We start from the raw sequence: 14,419 nt of genomic DNA, 5'->3' as shown, positions 1-14,419 counted from the left end.
AACCTTGTTTTACACATGCTTCTGTTTAAAGACACTTGATGTGATCTCTATTGTTGATTCATTAGCTCATGACCAACAGCACTATAACTCACATCTGAACAAAGCTTATCTAGAACGCTTAGTTTTTTCCATAAGGCATGTTACAGCTTTCTTGCACAGAGGAACACTATATAGCGCATTTGCCCTAAGCTTGGGGGCCATTTTAAATTGAGCGATTAGAGTAAAAAGCACAAGAATATAGAAGACGTGGCACTAAGGAGACTTCAAAAAAGACAGTTGTTTACTGTATGAGAGCTGAAACAAGAAGGCAGAGTCACTTTGTCCGACTTCAGCTGGGAGTGGGTGCCTGTCTGCAAATGACTGAGAAATCACCATGAGTGTTGATTTTGGGTTACAAATAAATTTTAGCCAGTAAGAGAATTCACAAATACAGAATCCACCAATAATGAGGACTGGCTGTATATGCATATGTGTGTATGTACATATATACACACACGGAGTATGTTTGTGCATACGCACATATTCTGTACCATTGTGGAATATTATATAGATGTTTATCCACTGCCTCTCAATCAGTGAGTCATGTCTGATGAGTTGTGAAATCAACTTAGTGTTTGTGATTAGCATTTTTATGTAAATATAGAATAGAAAATCAGAAGGAATCCCGTATATTAAGAGTAAGATTGCTTTGTAAAAAATATTGGTGAGGCTGGGTGTGGGTGGCTCACGTCTGTAATCCCAGCATTTTGGGAGGTTGAGGCAGGGGGATTGCTTGAGCCCATGAGACTAGCCTGGGCAACACAGTGAGACCCTGTCTCTAAAAGAAAAAAGAGAAAAACATACTGTTGCATACATATATTTAATATCTCTATGTAGGTGTATGTTCATGAGTTACTATATACTGTGCACTTCCTACAGTGAGTGCAGTCAGAGTTTGAAAGTTGCTGCCCTGTGATACTCCAAGTTGGTTATGAGTGGGGCTCTGGCATCACCACCTGAACCCAAACCTTCAGTGATTTATAAACCACGTGGCCTTCAGCAAGACACTTGTCTGAGCCTCAGTTTAACTGTCAAGGGGATGTAATAATAGCACTTCCCTGCAGTGTTCTTGGGGGAATCAATGAGATAATATATAAAAGTGTCAGGCACATAGACCGTGAGTATGACACTTGATGCTCCCCAGGTGGTGACGGGCTCAGGGCTGGACAGCCAGAAGTCAGATGAGGAGTATCGCGAGCTCTTCGACTTAGCCCTGCGGGGTCTGCAGCTTCTATCCAAGTGGAGCGCCCATGTCATGGAGGTGGTAGGTGTCTCCGGGTAGAGGACCTCACACTGACCTCTCTTTCTTTGGAATCTGCCTCCATCTCCCCTAGCGCTCTCTTTTAACAGATTTATGGAGTTACAATTCACATGCCATATCATTTACCCATTTAAAGTGTAAGTTCATCGGTTTTTAGTATATCCACAGAGTTGTATAGCCACAGTCAAATTTAGAACATTTTCATCACTTCAAAAAGTGTTATCTCCCCTCCCATCTCCCTAGCCCTGAGCAATCTGCTTTCTACCTCTATAGGTTTCCCTATTCTGGTTGTTTCACATAAATAAAATCGTATGATACGTGGCCTTTTGTGTCAGGCTTCTTTCATTTTGCATACTTTCAAGGTTTTTCATGTTGCAGCGTGAATTAGTACTTTATTCCTTTTTTTCAGCTGAGTAATATTCCATTGCATGGATCCTCCACATTCTGTTTGTCCGTTCATCAGTTGATGGACATTTGGTTTGTTCCCACTCTCCCCAGTACTCTTGGAAGCTGGTTCATCCCACAGACAAGTTCTGCAACAAGGACTGTCCTGGCACCGCAGAAGAATATGAGAGAGCCACGCGCTACAATTACACCAGTGAGGAAAAATTTGCCTTCGTTGAGGTAGGTGCAGACTCCCTGCATCTCCCTCTGTCCCTGAGGCTGTAGCTCATGGTGGTTCCTGAGTAGTTCTAAGCAAGAAAACAACATTGGTTGCTCCAATTCGCATGCTCTTCCCTGTCGTCCCATCTAAATTAATTTGTCAGAAGTTATTCTGTTACTCAGAATTGATTAGAAACTCATTCTATTCTTAAAATCCAAAGAAAACATCCATTCCACTGGAAAATGGGCACAAAGAAACCAACAGAAGAAACAAACACAAATGGCTAAAAGAGGTATGAAAAATGTCCAAAGTGATCAGTGGTCCAAGAGCTACAGATTGGAAAAAGGTGGGACACAGTGTTTACCATCAGAATAGCAGAGATTTGACAGCTGGGTGATGCCTGTTGCAGGTTAAATTGCAGGAAATAGACATTCTTATGTCTTTAGTGGTCAGTCTACATTTTATAGGCTTTCTATGAGAGCAATGTGATTATATGTACTCTCGTTTTTAATGTGCATACCCTTTGGCCAAGTTCTTCTTCTGGGAATATATCCCAAGGAAATAAGCCAACTGTGCAGAGATATATGTACATGGATATTTATCACAGTGTTGTTTATAATACCAAAATATATGAAGCAACTTAAATGTTCTTCAATATGGAACCAGGTAAATAAGTTAAGACTCAGGTATATCATTGCATACTGTGCAGTCTCTGAAAAAGATATACCATGGCTCACGCCTGTAATCCCAGCACTTCAGGAGACTGAGATGGGTCGATCAATTGAGGTCAGGAGTTCAAGACCAGCATGACCAACATGGTGAAACCCCATCTCTACTAAAAATACAAAAACAATTTAGCCGGGCATAGTGGTACACACCTGTAATCCCAGCTACTCGGGAGGCTGAGGCAGGAGAATCGCTTGAACCCGGGAGGTGGAAGCTGTAGTGAGCCAAGATTGTGCCACTGCACTCCAGCCTTGGCGACAGAGTGAGACTCTGTCTCAAAAAAAATAAGTAAATAAAAAGTAAAAAAGATATACCTACATGGAAGGCTATGCTCAGCATATTGTTAAGTTAAAAAAGAAACAGTTAAAGAACAGCATATCTGTAGTTTTCATGCATACAGAGAAGAAGCAAAAATATATCTAGAAATAAATATGCATATACACATAAACGTGGATATTTTTAAATATGTAAAGAAATATGTAATATATCTAAGTACATATTATCAACATATAAAAAAAGAAACTCCAAATATAGACATTTAGACCAAAAACAGAACAGCATATAAAATGATTCCACTTATACCAAAATATAATATACTTTTATATATTTGTGGAAAACTGAAGGACATAAATATTTATGATGTATACCAAACCATGAACAGTAGTAATTTCTGGAAACAGGACTGTCTGATTTATACCTTTTTGTATTGTGTTTTGTTTGATTACAAAATGATGTTTCTATTTGGGAGGAAAACTCCTTTATACTAGGTTGTGAGTGACAGCTATTTCTTTGAGGACCATTTGAAACCTACAGGAGATGAATCTAGAAATTAGAGACCTGGATCCCAGCCCTGGGCCCTCTGGTCACTTCAGCTCTCAGAGCCTCAGATTCCTTATCTGTAAAATGGAACTAATCATCTCTCCCCTGCCCCATCCCAGGGTTATTATGGAGAATCAAACAATAATTGTCAGGTACGATAATGAATGTAGATGAGCTCTGAAAACTTACAGGGTCTTACAAATGTAAGAGGTTAGAGTCGTTGTCTCTCCAAGTTCACTTTAAAGGACTGAGGCTCGGTGGCATAGTTTCAGAAAGCAGAAAAATCATAATCACACTTGACATTGTCCTGAGTGGCCCCAGACTCCTTGGCACTTCCATTACTAACGGGCAACCTGGAAGAAAGTTTTGCAGTCATCTCTAGAGGACAAAGTCATCCTCAAGCCTATTTAAAGTGAGACAGTCAGAGGGTAAATGCAACTTTATAAAACTATTTTTGCACTTATTTCCTTAATAAAAGGGATGCATATGCACTGTACGTGATTTAGAAGATGCTACCCCAACCCCACTTCTACCTTCACCTTCCCACAACCTCATATCGTCATCCAAGCACAACCACCAAGAACATGTCACTCGATTTCCTTCTAGTCATTACTTTGCTATACATTGAGAGGTTTTATCATTTTATCTCATTAATAAAACATGTTTAAAAAAATTAAAAAGAAAAGTAGTTCAGTGTGGCCTTTAAAAATAAAATGAAGTGAGAGTAGTAACCTGCCTGCACCATGCCTTTCCAATCTGAGTCCCCAAATAGGAAACACCATTCAACTTGTTAAATGATTCCTTGTAGTATTTGTCTCCCTAGTTCTAACGAGACTATTTCTTGGTTTTTCAATTTATGACATTTTGTATTGATTTTCTACTTTGGGAAATGAGGATATAGCTCTCTCCTTCCTACCTCCTGTCCCTGCAACACACCTGGTTTCCTTCCCCCATCTTCCCATCTTGGTAATTTTACACTTTTTGGTAAAAATCAATAGTTACCTTATTATTATTATAACCAAGTAACTGTTGTCCATCACTGAGCCCATGATCTAATGTGAATACCTTTATTTTCTTGCACAACTTTTTGTTCTTCATAGAATTAGCAATACTTTATTTTTTGTTTTGTCTTCTATGAGTCTATCAAAAAGGCAACCCCAAACATACCAACAAAATGTAAAACTCCTTGCAGAATAGTCCATCACCGTCATCATTTGATGAGTTTTGGTATTATTCTTTTTTTCTTGGAGCCATTCTTCTACAAGCCCTCTTCTTTCCAGTCTGCATGGGTTTCTCTCTAGACCAGCCCAGCCACTGATCGAAGAGTCTCCTCATTATGTATTATCTTGAGAATTCCCTTTACCTCTGTCCTGTCTTGGATCCCATTCATATGTCTTCCTCTGTGAAGTATTGAGATCTTTTGCCCATTTTTTTAAAATCAGGTTTCTGTCTTCCTATTACTGAATTGTGAGAATTTGTTCCATATTTTAGATTACAAGTCTTTAGTCAAATATATGTCGCAAATATTTTTTCTCATCAGTGACTTTGCCTTTTCATTTTTGTAAGGGTGCCTTTTGAAGAGCAGCTGTTTTACATTTTGATGAAGTCCAATTTATCAGTTATTTGGTGGTTTGTGATTTGGGGGTTTCAGCTAAGAAATCTTTGCCTTGTCTAGAGTTGCAAAGATTTTTCCCTTAGATCCAACAGGCCTGCCCACTCCTCTGTGTTTGGAGTTAGTCTGAGACATCTTCATCATCTACTCCTTCCTTTGTCCTGATGTCTCCTAGTTACATCTGTAGCCAGGAGCCCAGATTCTGTTATGATCTAACAGTCCTCTAATGCTTCTCTCCCATTATTTCTCTACACCAAAACTTATCACCAACAAAATTGTTGTACTGTTGGTGCCACTGAAAACCATCACCTCCTGAGTTGTTTTCATACCAGTTCTATCTAAAATGTTCTTTTCTTCCTTTAAGTTTTAGAGGAAAAAAAAAAAAAAAAAAACAAGCTTAGGATCTAAGCTCATTCATTCATTTATTTGTTCCTTTTCAACAAAAAATGTGTCTGCCCACCATGAGCCCAGACGCTGGCAGTTGGGCATGCACAGCATAGCTGGGCCCTGTCCTATGTGTTTCCAGTCTGGTGTAGAAGGTGAAACATGCCATTATGGGTGTGATCTGTGTGGCAGTTGTGAGGTGGACGATCTGCCACATGTCTTTGCCTCTGAATTCTGAATCAATTGAGAAATTAATGTTAGGGGCCAGTGGAGTCAAAGGCTCAGACTTACTGCTGGTAAAGCTGACTAGATAATGTGGTTTTCACCCAATGCCACACCAGTCTTCCTATGCCTCCTACATCTCATTAAACTTGCCACTGGGTAATAGGCAAAGCAGCTGCATAGATACACGCTTCCCTTCCTCGGGGTGGGCAGGGGATGGTCACTGCAAGAAGTGGCCAGAAACCTAGAAGGGAGGTCACATACTTGCAGGCAGGCAGGTCCCAAAAGAGCGAGCCAAGGTCAAGCCAGGCTTCTCTCATCACGCACGCCTGAATCCCAATCTCTCCAAACAGATTCAGTGAGTTAGGGTAAGGAGAAGGGAAATAGAGGAGTAGAGGCAGTCTCCCCCATGACTTCTGCAGGAGAAATTTTGGTCTTATAAACTCAAGCAGTAACTGGCCAAATGGTTTTAAAAACAAAGGTTGTAAAACTTCTTTAGAAAATTTTATGTTAAAAAAGTTCTATTTGATGTTGTCTGTGGGTGCCTGGTCTATGGAGGGGCCTTCAAAAGCCAGGGCACTTCTCAAACTGCTCAAATGGTGGCCCATGGGCCAGCTGCCATTTGTCAGCAGCGAGCAACAAAATCAGGAGCTCATGCCAGGATGAAAATCAGTTGCATTGCGAAGAATGCTGTTAGTTGAGCTGACATTTGTGTTTTGTAGCAAGACTTTCTCAATGAATGAAGCTAAGTGCTGATGTACGTACATTCTAGCACATGTCTCCTACCTAGCCATGCACTGGCACTTTGAGTAGCACTGGCCTTATGCCTCTGGATATCATTCCCCGCCTCCCCTGGCGAGGTGATGATGGGTAGTAGAGAGCTGGTGTGCTGGACATGGTGAACCTGACCCTTGGCCTGTTCCTGCCCAGGTGATCGCCATGATCAAAGGCCTGCAGGTGCTCATGGGCAGGATGGAGAGTGTCTTCAACCAGGCCATCAGGAACACCATCTATGCGGCATTGCAGGACTTCGCCCAGGTGACGCTGCGCGAGCCCCTGCGGCAGGCGGTACGGAAGAAGAAGAACGTCCTCATCAGGTGGGTTTTCAGATACCTTCAGGAGCATATCAGACATAAGATGCCAGATACCCTTCAGAGAGGATGTCCTGGCTCAGCCACTGAACACACACGGGTTCTTCCAACAAGCTCTAAAGGGTTCTTTAGGAGATTGGGCATTTGGGATGAATTAAGCCTTCATCTCTGGAAGTCCATATCCACTGCTATCTAGCTGTGTGAACTTGGTAAAGTTACTGACCTTCTCCAAACCTCAGTTTTCCTCATTTGTAAAATGGGGATTATAATGCCACCTGCTGCCTGCTGGGATGATGAAATGAGAAGGTCCACAGATAGACCTAAGCACATGTAGCATGGAGTAGGTATGCAGTACATCTAAGCTATTATGAAAACTAAGCACACACAGATTTCATAAGACCAATGAGACTCCCCGATAACCAGAAAGGAAAAATAGACATCTTGCCTCACACAAGTTCTGTCTCACTTGATGGGCTCAGAGCTGAGTTCTCAGACATCCCTTGGACATCAGAACCATGTAGGACACTTGTTTAAGCACAGATTCCTAGACCGTACCTTAAATCTGTTAAACCAGAGTTTTGGAATGGGGGCAGAAATGAGCATGCTTTACAGACACCCCAAGAATTCAAATGTGGGTGGTCCTGGGACACCATGGGCCCTAGACACACAAGCTTGTAGTGTCTTTTTCCCATGGTGAAACCTGGTCTGAGTCTTAGTTCTTCCTTCCCCAGTGTCCTACAGGCAATTCGAAAGACCATCTGTGACTGGGAGGGAGGGCGAGAGCCCCCTAATGACCCATGCTTGAGAGGGGAGAAGGACCCCAAAGGTGGATTTGACATCAAGGTGCCCCGGCGTGCTGTGGGGCCGTCCAGCACACAGGTAAGCGGCTCCAGGCACAGGCCAGCTGCATTGACTCAGAGGCCAGCCGGGCTATGGTAGATCATCATGGCTGGCCGTGGGCAGTGGGACTGGGAGCCATTGGTCAGGAGGGGCAGGGTTGAGCGGCTGCTCTGGTCTTATTCTGCCATCTTGTTTTGATATAGGAAGGAGGACCACTGGCTTAAGATTCAGGAGACCTGGATTCTAGTCCTAGATACCTGTGTGACCTCGGGCACGTTACAGATCTCTCTGTGCCTCAGTTGTTTAAACTGGCTAATGGGGATAATAACACATCCACCTTGCCTGGCTATCTTCTAGTCCTATGAAGTATAGATTCCAAAGTGCAGGAGGAGGTTAAAGTGGAATCTATACGCATCTATCCTATCCTTCTTTAATAAGCCCTGGCCCTTTCCCCTAAAAGTTCTGCCTCTGACTTGCTGTGTGATCTTGGGCAAGCACCTTGAGCTCTCTGAGCTCTGATTATCTTCTCTGCAAAATGAAAACTTCGGATGAGATTGTGTTACTAACAAAATATCCCTTAGTTCCACATCCTTCCAAAAGTGCAAGTGTTGAAAGCCCTTGTCCCCTTAGAGGAAGTCTAGTATTTGGAAACACTCAGAGTTGCCAGCCAGAGCTTCTGCGCAAGAGGTCGCCCGTGGCTTATCCAGAGCAGTCATAACATTACAGAAAAAAAGTCAATAATCCGAGCATCTCCGTTAAGTCCCTGCTACCTACTTAAGGCTAGGTAGTTTCTGGTAGTATTTTTGATGTACTGGAAAAAGCAGATGGTTCTCATTGCAGGTTTAAGGGTCTCAGAGGCCTGACTTCCCATGACCTTTAAGCCTCTCTCTGCTCTCAGTCACCTGAGATGGACCGTCCGAGGCCCACCCCCTGACCCTTCTCCCTGTGTGTGTGTCTGTGTCTGTGCTGGGGGCTGGGGCAGGGAAGAGGTGGGTTCTCGGCAGGGTCGTCTTAATTCCCCTTGGCTTGACAACCCTCTGCCAGTTTGCATCAATCTCACTGGCTGGTTGTAGAACGCCCCAAGGAAGCGTCTGCAAACAGTTCTGTGTAGTATCAAGGATTGAGGTCTGGGGGACACTGAGCAGGGCTTTCAGGTGTTTCTGTAAGTTTTAAGACATGAGTGAGCAGGAGACAGACAAGGTACAAAAGACATTGGAAAGGAGGAGGAGGGGTCTTAACAGGCAGAGAGAAAAGGAGAGGTGAGGAAGGGAGGATTTGTGTAGATAATGTGAGAGGGGTGGGTCACCAGCAGTAAATCCCCCCTTACCACCAGCCTCCACCAGGTCATGCTAGGGTGGCACAGACATGTTGAATAGACTCCTAGACCACCAGAGCTGGGAGAGCTCTTAGAGAAACCTAGGCCCTCCCCCTATCTTGCAGATGGGAAAACTGAGGTCTAGAGAGGGGAAGTGACTTGTCCAAGTCACAAGGTGAGTCCCAGGTGGAGGTGGGACAAGAACCCAGGTCTCCTGACACCCACCCAGGGCTCTGGTACGGTTTACAGGACACAGTAGACATGGGCATCTTGCATAGTTGGGATAGAGACTGGTTTGGTGAATTAAATGCTCTGTTAAGTAAAAGTACATGGGAAAAGAGTTTACCCTCTTACAGGTGAAACCAGTTTTCAGATAGTTAGAGTTGGCTATCAATCAGACAGCATGCACAACAGATTAGACTTGGATTCTTCCTTTGAGGACTTGAGAGGCCGTCATGAGAAGAGTGCTTCTCGGCTCTTAGGGATGATGAGACGGGCCCCCCCAAACAGGCCTGCAGATGGGGGACTGTCTGAGGCACTGACGGCCACCATGGCTGCTTTCCCACAAAGGAAGCCCTGTGGCAGGGATGGTGGGTCACGTTTCTGTGGCTGCCCTGCCCGCATCAGTGTGAGGCATGTGGTGGGGAAGATCCCAGGGAAGCTCCAGAGGCAGCGAAGACGAACGCGGTTGCTGGGAGGTTGGAGTGTCTCAGAGGTAGCCCCCGGCAGTCGCGGCGGCTTTCCCACCGTATACAATACCTCTTGCTTTTCTCTCTCTCTCTCTCTCTCTCTCTTTCTCTCTCTCCCTCTTCCCTGTCTCTCCTGCCCTCCCGTTCCCTCTTCCTTCTCTCCTATCTGTGTCTTAGGCCTGCCAGTGGTCCCCGAGGGCTTTGTTTCACCCCACTGGTGGCACACAGGGCCGAAGAGGCTGCCGATCCCTGGTATCACACCGCCTGGCTGGGTGGTTTGGGTACCCTTCTCGAGGAGGCAGCAGGAATGGACTAGCCTGGCTCCTCAAGGCCCCTTCCAGCCCTAAGATTCACAGACAAATGATGTGGAGAGATCTAGATTAGCAAAGAGAACCACCCCACCGCACTTGCATCCTTTGCACTTAAGGCACCCTGTAAGCGGGAGTTAATTGTCTAGTAGCCTCCTGTGTAAGTACCAATGTTAACCCGCCTTCCACCCCGGACTTCAGCAGGCTGTGCAGTGCAGCTGATGCCACCAAGGGGGCGCCATTGCTCAGCCTCAGGGTCAAAACGCTGAGGGTCAGGAACAGGTGTGGGAGGGGGTTCGTTCTGATCTTATCCCATTTCTCAGTTCCTCAGAATGTTAGTTCTGAAAGGGACTGGTGTGAGAAGGCATCTGGTCCAACCCCCTCATGTTACATGAGACAACTGAGGCCCAGAGTGGGGGCTTTGTTGCCTAAGGTCACACAGCAAATCAGCAGCAGTGCCTGGCCTTGAACCCCGGTCTTTTGACTCCCAGTCCAGTGCTCCGCCCATGGCATCTGTGGCCCTCTGGGAAAACAGGGAGTGACTCCAAGGTGACACGTAATGAGGTTCTCCTCTGATATACACACCCTTGGCCAAGCAGAGCAGGGAGCCACCTGCCGTGGCCAGGTCCACCGGCCCAGGGATGCCACGGGGCCCGGGTTGGCCATGAAGGTTTTCACAGTTCCACATTTACTTCTCAAACCCTAAACTGGTGCTTCCTTAGGACAATGCTTTTTAAGAGCAGACATCTGCAGAAAAGAATAAATAAATAAATACAACACGAAGCAACCTTTTCCCCTGGGGTAGAGGGCCAGCTTCTGACCTTCTCATCTTGCCTTCTTTTTCAAGCTGTACATGGTGCGGACCATGCTTGAATCGCTCATTGCAGACAAAAGCGGCTCCAAGAAGACCCTGAGGAGCAGCCTCGACGGACCCATTGTCCTCGCCATAGAGGACTTTCACAAACAGTCCTTCTTCTTCACACATCTGCTCAACATCAGTGGTGAGCTGCATCCCATCCCTGCTAAGGCATGGAGGGAGGGGATGAAGGTCTCAGAGCCACTAAGACCACCAAGCCAGGCATGGCAAAGGGATGTGATCGTTGACCCTAAGGGGCACATATCACTGCCAGGGAAAAAACACACACACTTTCCAGTGGGCTTTTGGAGCTAGGAAAGGCCAGGTTCAACTCAGCTATTCTGACCTAGCTAAATTTGTCCGGGAGATACTTGTGGCTAATTTGTCATAAAGTCCTTAGTAGAGAGGGATCAAAAACAAGAATATGCACATACAGACACATGGATGCTGGACTTGCTGCTCAGCCACAGCTGAGCGCTAAGTAGCACTTGCTGCTGCCAGCAGGGGAGGCTCTCGAGCTGCATCCCAGTCCTATGTTCTTCACACTTCCTCTCCTTTTAGTAAGATGTATGTCTAGGGCAGAGGAAGAGTAGTATCTCAGGGACGTGAGTCTTCGTATGTCTGCTGGGATTGAAGAGAGTGATGACTGTAACAAGCAGTGTATTCTTATCCATTAGAGAGTAGCCCGAGAAGGGTCTTCAGAGCCTCTAAACTGTATGGGATCTAAGAATTAACACACACAAGAAGTCAAGGAGTCACATTCCAATTGAAAGTGGGCACTTGGGGGTCTATCTTGACACTGACACTGTATTTGCGTAATGAACACACGTTCGTTTTGTTTTGTTTTTTGAGACGGCGTCTTGCTCTGTTGCTCAGGTTGGAGTGCAGTGGCACTATCTCAGCTCACTGCAACCTCTGCTTCCCAGGTTCAGGCTGGAGTGCAGTGGTGTGATCTCAGCTCACTGCAACCTCTGCCACCCAGGTTCAGACAATTCTGCTTCAGCCTCCTGAGTAGCTGGGATTACAGGCATGCACCACTATGCCCTGTTAATTTTTTTTTTTTTTTTTTTTTTTTTTTTTTTGTATTTTCAGTAGAGACGGGATTTCGCCATGTTGGCCAGGCTGGGCTCAAACTCCTGACCTCAAGTGATCTGCCTGCCTCAGCCTCCCAAAGTGCTGGTATTATAGGCATGAGCCGCTGCGCCCAGCCATGAGCGTACTTTTCAAGCTTAGGTTGCAGGTTTTCAGGATGACTTTGTAGAAGAGTGATGGGAACTATAGGGGCATCTAAAGCTCTAAAACATCACTGCCTCCTCTTCTCCCCCGCCAGCCCACAACCACTGCCGCTCAAGCTTAACAAATGCTATTTTCCAAGTAGATATTAGGCTTGCCTTTAAGTAAAAGAGAGCAGGATCTACTAATCAATATTAGTACCTGCTACATACCTAACACAGTGACAATAACAATGAAAATTAATAAAAACAATGAGAACTAAGGTCTTTTAGTGCTAAGAGTAACCCAAGGCTCATTCCCTTATGCTTTCAGAAGCCCTGCAGCAGTGTTGCGACCTCTCCCAGCTCTGGTTCCGAGAATTCTTCCTGGAGTTAACCATGGGCCGACGAATCCAGTTCCCCATTGAGATGTCCATGCCCTGGATTCTAACGGACCATATCCTGGAAACCAAAGAACCTTCCATGATGGAGTAAGAGGCAGGATCGGGCCAGCAGGTGGCTCCTGGGGTGCAAGTGGAGGGCAGTTTACCAGGGAGCTCCGTTCTTTCCAGAAGGAAGCACTGAGTTGACAAGAAATGAGGCCATGTGCCCCATCACGGGGAAAGCTCAGCCAGACAGAATCATTTAATTCAGCCTTGCAGATAAATTCTAAAGTTTCCCAGGCCAGCTGCCCGTCCTATGCTTTGTCAGCCCCATAACAGCTATGCTCAGAAAAGAGTAATCTCAGGAGCAAGAAGCTCGTATTCTTAACTGCCACCTGATGTCTTTCAGTCCCAGATACATGTTTACAAGTCCTGGTTTTATTTGCATCTTGGACTACTTATTTCTTTGGGCTGACTGTAAAGTAAGTTGCTCCTAAGCGGTGGAGGCTCTGGGAACATCAGAGAGGGCTGAAAGATGGTCTTTTCCTAACTCTGAACTTGTTTCTATTTCCCAAGCAAGTATAAAACTGTCTTCCTTAAGGGAAGTCATTAGTAAGCGGCTGGCTGTGTTTTTCCCTCTCCAGGTATGTCCTCTACCCTTTGGATCTGTACAACGACAGCGCCTACTATGCTCTGACCAAGTTTAAAAAGCAGTTCCTGTACGATGAGATCGAAGCTGAGGCAAGTGACGTGCTTCTCTTTTTGCTCCTTTAATCTTGTTCCAAATCCCGGACTTTTCGAGTCTTTTGCTATTAGCATGAAGTAGGAGTATCAGTGACTTGTTCTAGGAGAGGAATCTCTATAATCATGGCAATCAGAAGGCCTGTGTAACGTTTGAGGGCAGAAGTACAAACTGAGACACCCAGCTCAGGACCTGCTGCCTTTGTCTTCCCACCCACAAACTCTGTGCTGCACCATGAAGGGCTTCGTGTGCGTGTGTATAAATACCCAAGCTCTGCCTGTTAACCTTGCTCAAAAACAGTGACCCTCAGCCAGACCTAAAACCTATGGTCACACACACCCGTAGTGCAGTCCATCCTCAGAGGGGAGGCCAGAGAAGAGAACACGTGGCCCTGGAAGAGGCTTGAGCCGCCTGTAGAAGGCTTCTCAGAGCTGGTTCTAGAAGGGGAGAATGGGGCTTGAGTGCACACGCCCACCTTGACCCTATGGATTCTTTGCCTGGAGGGAGGTCTGCTGATGACCCTTGAAGCTCAAAGTGCAGGGCAACGTCCTCAGTGACCTACGTCTGAGGAAAGCACTAAACACAGTGCTGGGGTTTTGTGTTCTGCATACCACGTAGGGTGTGAGATGAAAGATCTGAAAGCTTTTTGAATCATTAACCTTATGGAGCCAAGGGTCTGGTGAGAAAGGATCAAAGGTTAATCACGTAAATATTAAACATGAAGGACTTAAAATATTAAATCTGACAGTAAATAGGATCTGTTTCCTTTGACTCTTACCTAGCTACTGCCTTTGCCCCATCTCATGGTCATGTCCTGCTCTTGCCATTTTTGGAATATTTGGTTTGAGTCTCTGTGTCTGGTGTGAATTATCTTCCCACCTGAGCATCACAGTCTGTCACTGATGGTGAGACCCTGAAATGTCAATGCTTTCTTCATTAAAAACCAAAGCTACGTAAGCAAAGTTGGAAGGAAGGCGCTTTGAAATGTGACTATCAACTTCATAAACAAATTTGCGGCCAGATGTGGTGGCTCATGCCTGTAATCCCAGCACTTTGGGAGGCCAAGGTGGGTGGATCACCTGAGGTCAGAAGTTTGAGACCAGCCTGGCCAATATGGTGAAACTCCGTCTCTACTAAAAATACAAAAATTAGCTGGGCATGGTGGCGGGCGCCTGTAATCCCAGCTACTTGGGAGGCTGAAGCAGGAGAATCGCTTGAACCCAGGAAGTGGAGGTTGCAGTGAGCCGAGATCACACCACTGCACTCCAGCCTAGGTGACTTGTCGAGCGAGTCTCTGTCTTAAAAAAAAAAAGGCCG

At 45.5% G+C, this 14,419-nt stretch overlaps 1 protein-coding gene across 7 annotated transcripts in view; it reads left to right on the top strand.

Moving 5' to 3' along the window:
* CYFIP2 (cytoplasmic FMR1 interacting protein 2) overlaps positions 1-14,419 on the top strand; it is a 136,490-nt gene that overhangs the window by 47,369 nt on the left and 74,702 nt on the right. For all 7 annotated transcript variants that reach the window (XM_017854394.1, XM_017854397.1, XM_017854400.1 and 4 more), the window contains 7 exons: positions 1,184-1,303; positions 1,799-1,924; positions 6,598-6,764; positions 7,490-7,637; positions 10,758-10,911; positions 12,312-12,468; positions 13,005-13,101. In XM_017854394.1, the coding sequence (XP_017709883.1) occupies positions 1,184-1,303; positions 1,799-1,924; positions 6,598-6,764; positions 7,490-7,637; positions 10,758-10,911; positions 12,312-12,468; positions 13,005-13,101 (969 nt within the window). The remainder of the gene's footprint in view (positions 1-1,183; positions 1,304-1,798; positions 1,925-6,597; positions 6,765-7,489; positions 7,638-10,757; positions 10,912-12,311; positions 12,469-13,004; positions 13,102-14,419) is intronic.

This window comes from Rhinopithecus bieti, unplaced genomic scaffold, assembly GCF_001698545.2.
Source record: "Rhinopithecus bieti isolate Rb0 unplaced genomic scaffold, ASM169854v2 scaffold_38833, whole genome shotgun sequence".
Lineage (NCBI taxonomy): Eukaryota > Metazoa > Chordata > Mammalia > Primates > Cercopithecidae > Rhinopithecus > Rhinopithecus bieti.
The sequence above is the reverse complement of the archived record's forward strand: the minus strand, read 5'-3'. Positions and strand labels throughout refer to the sequence as shown.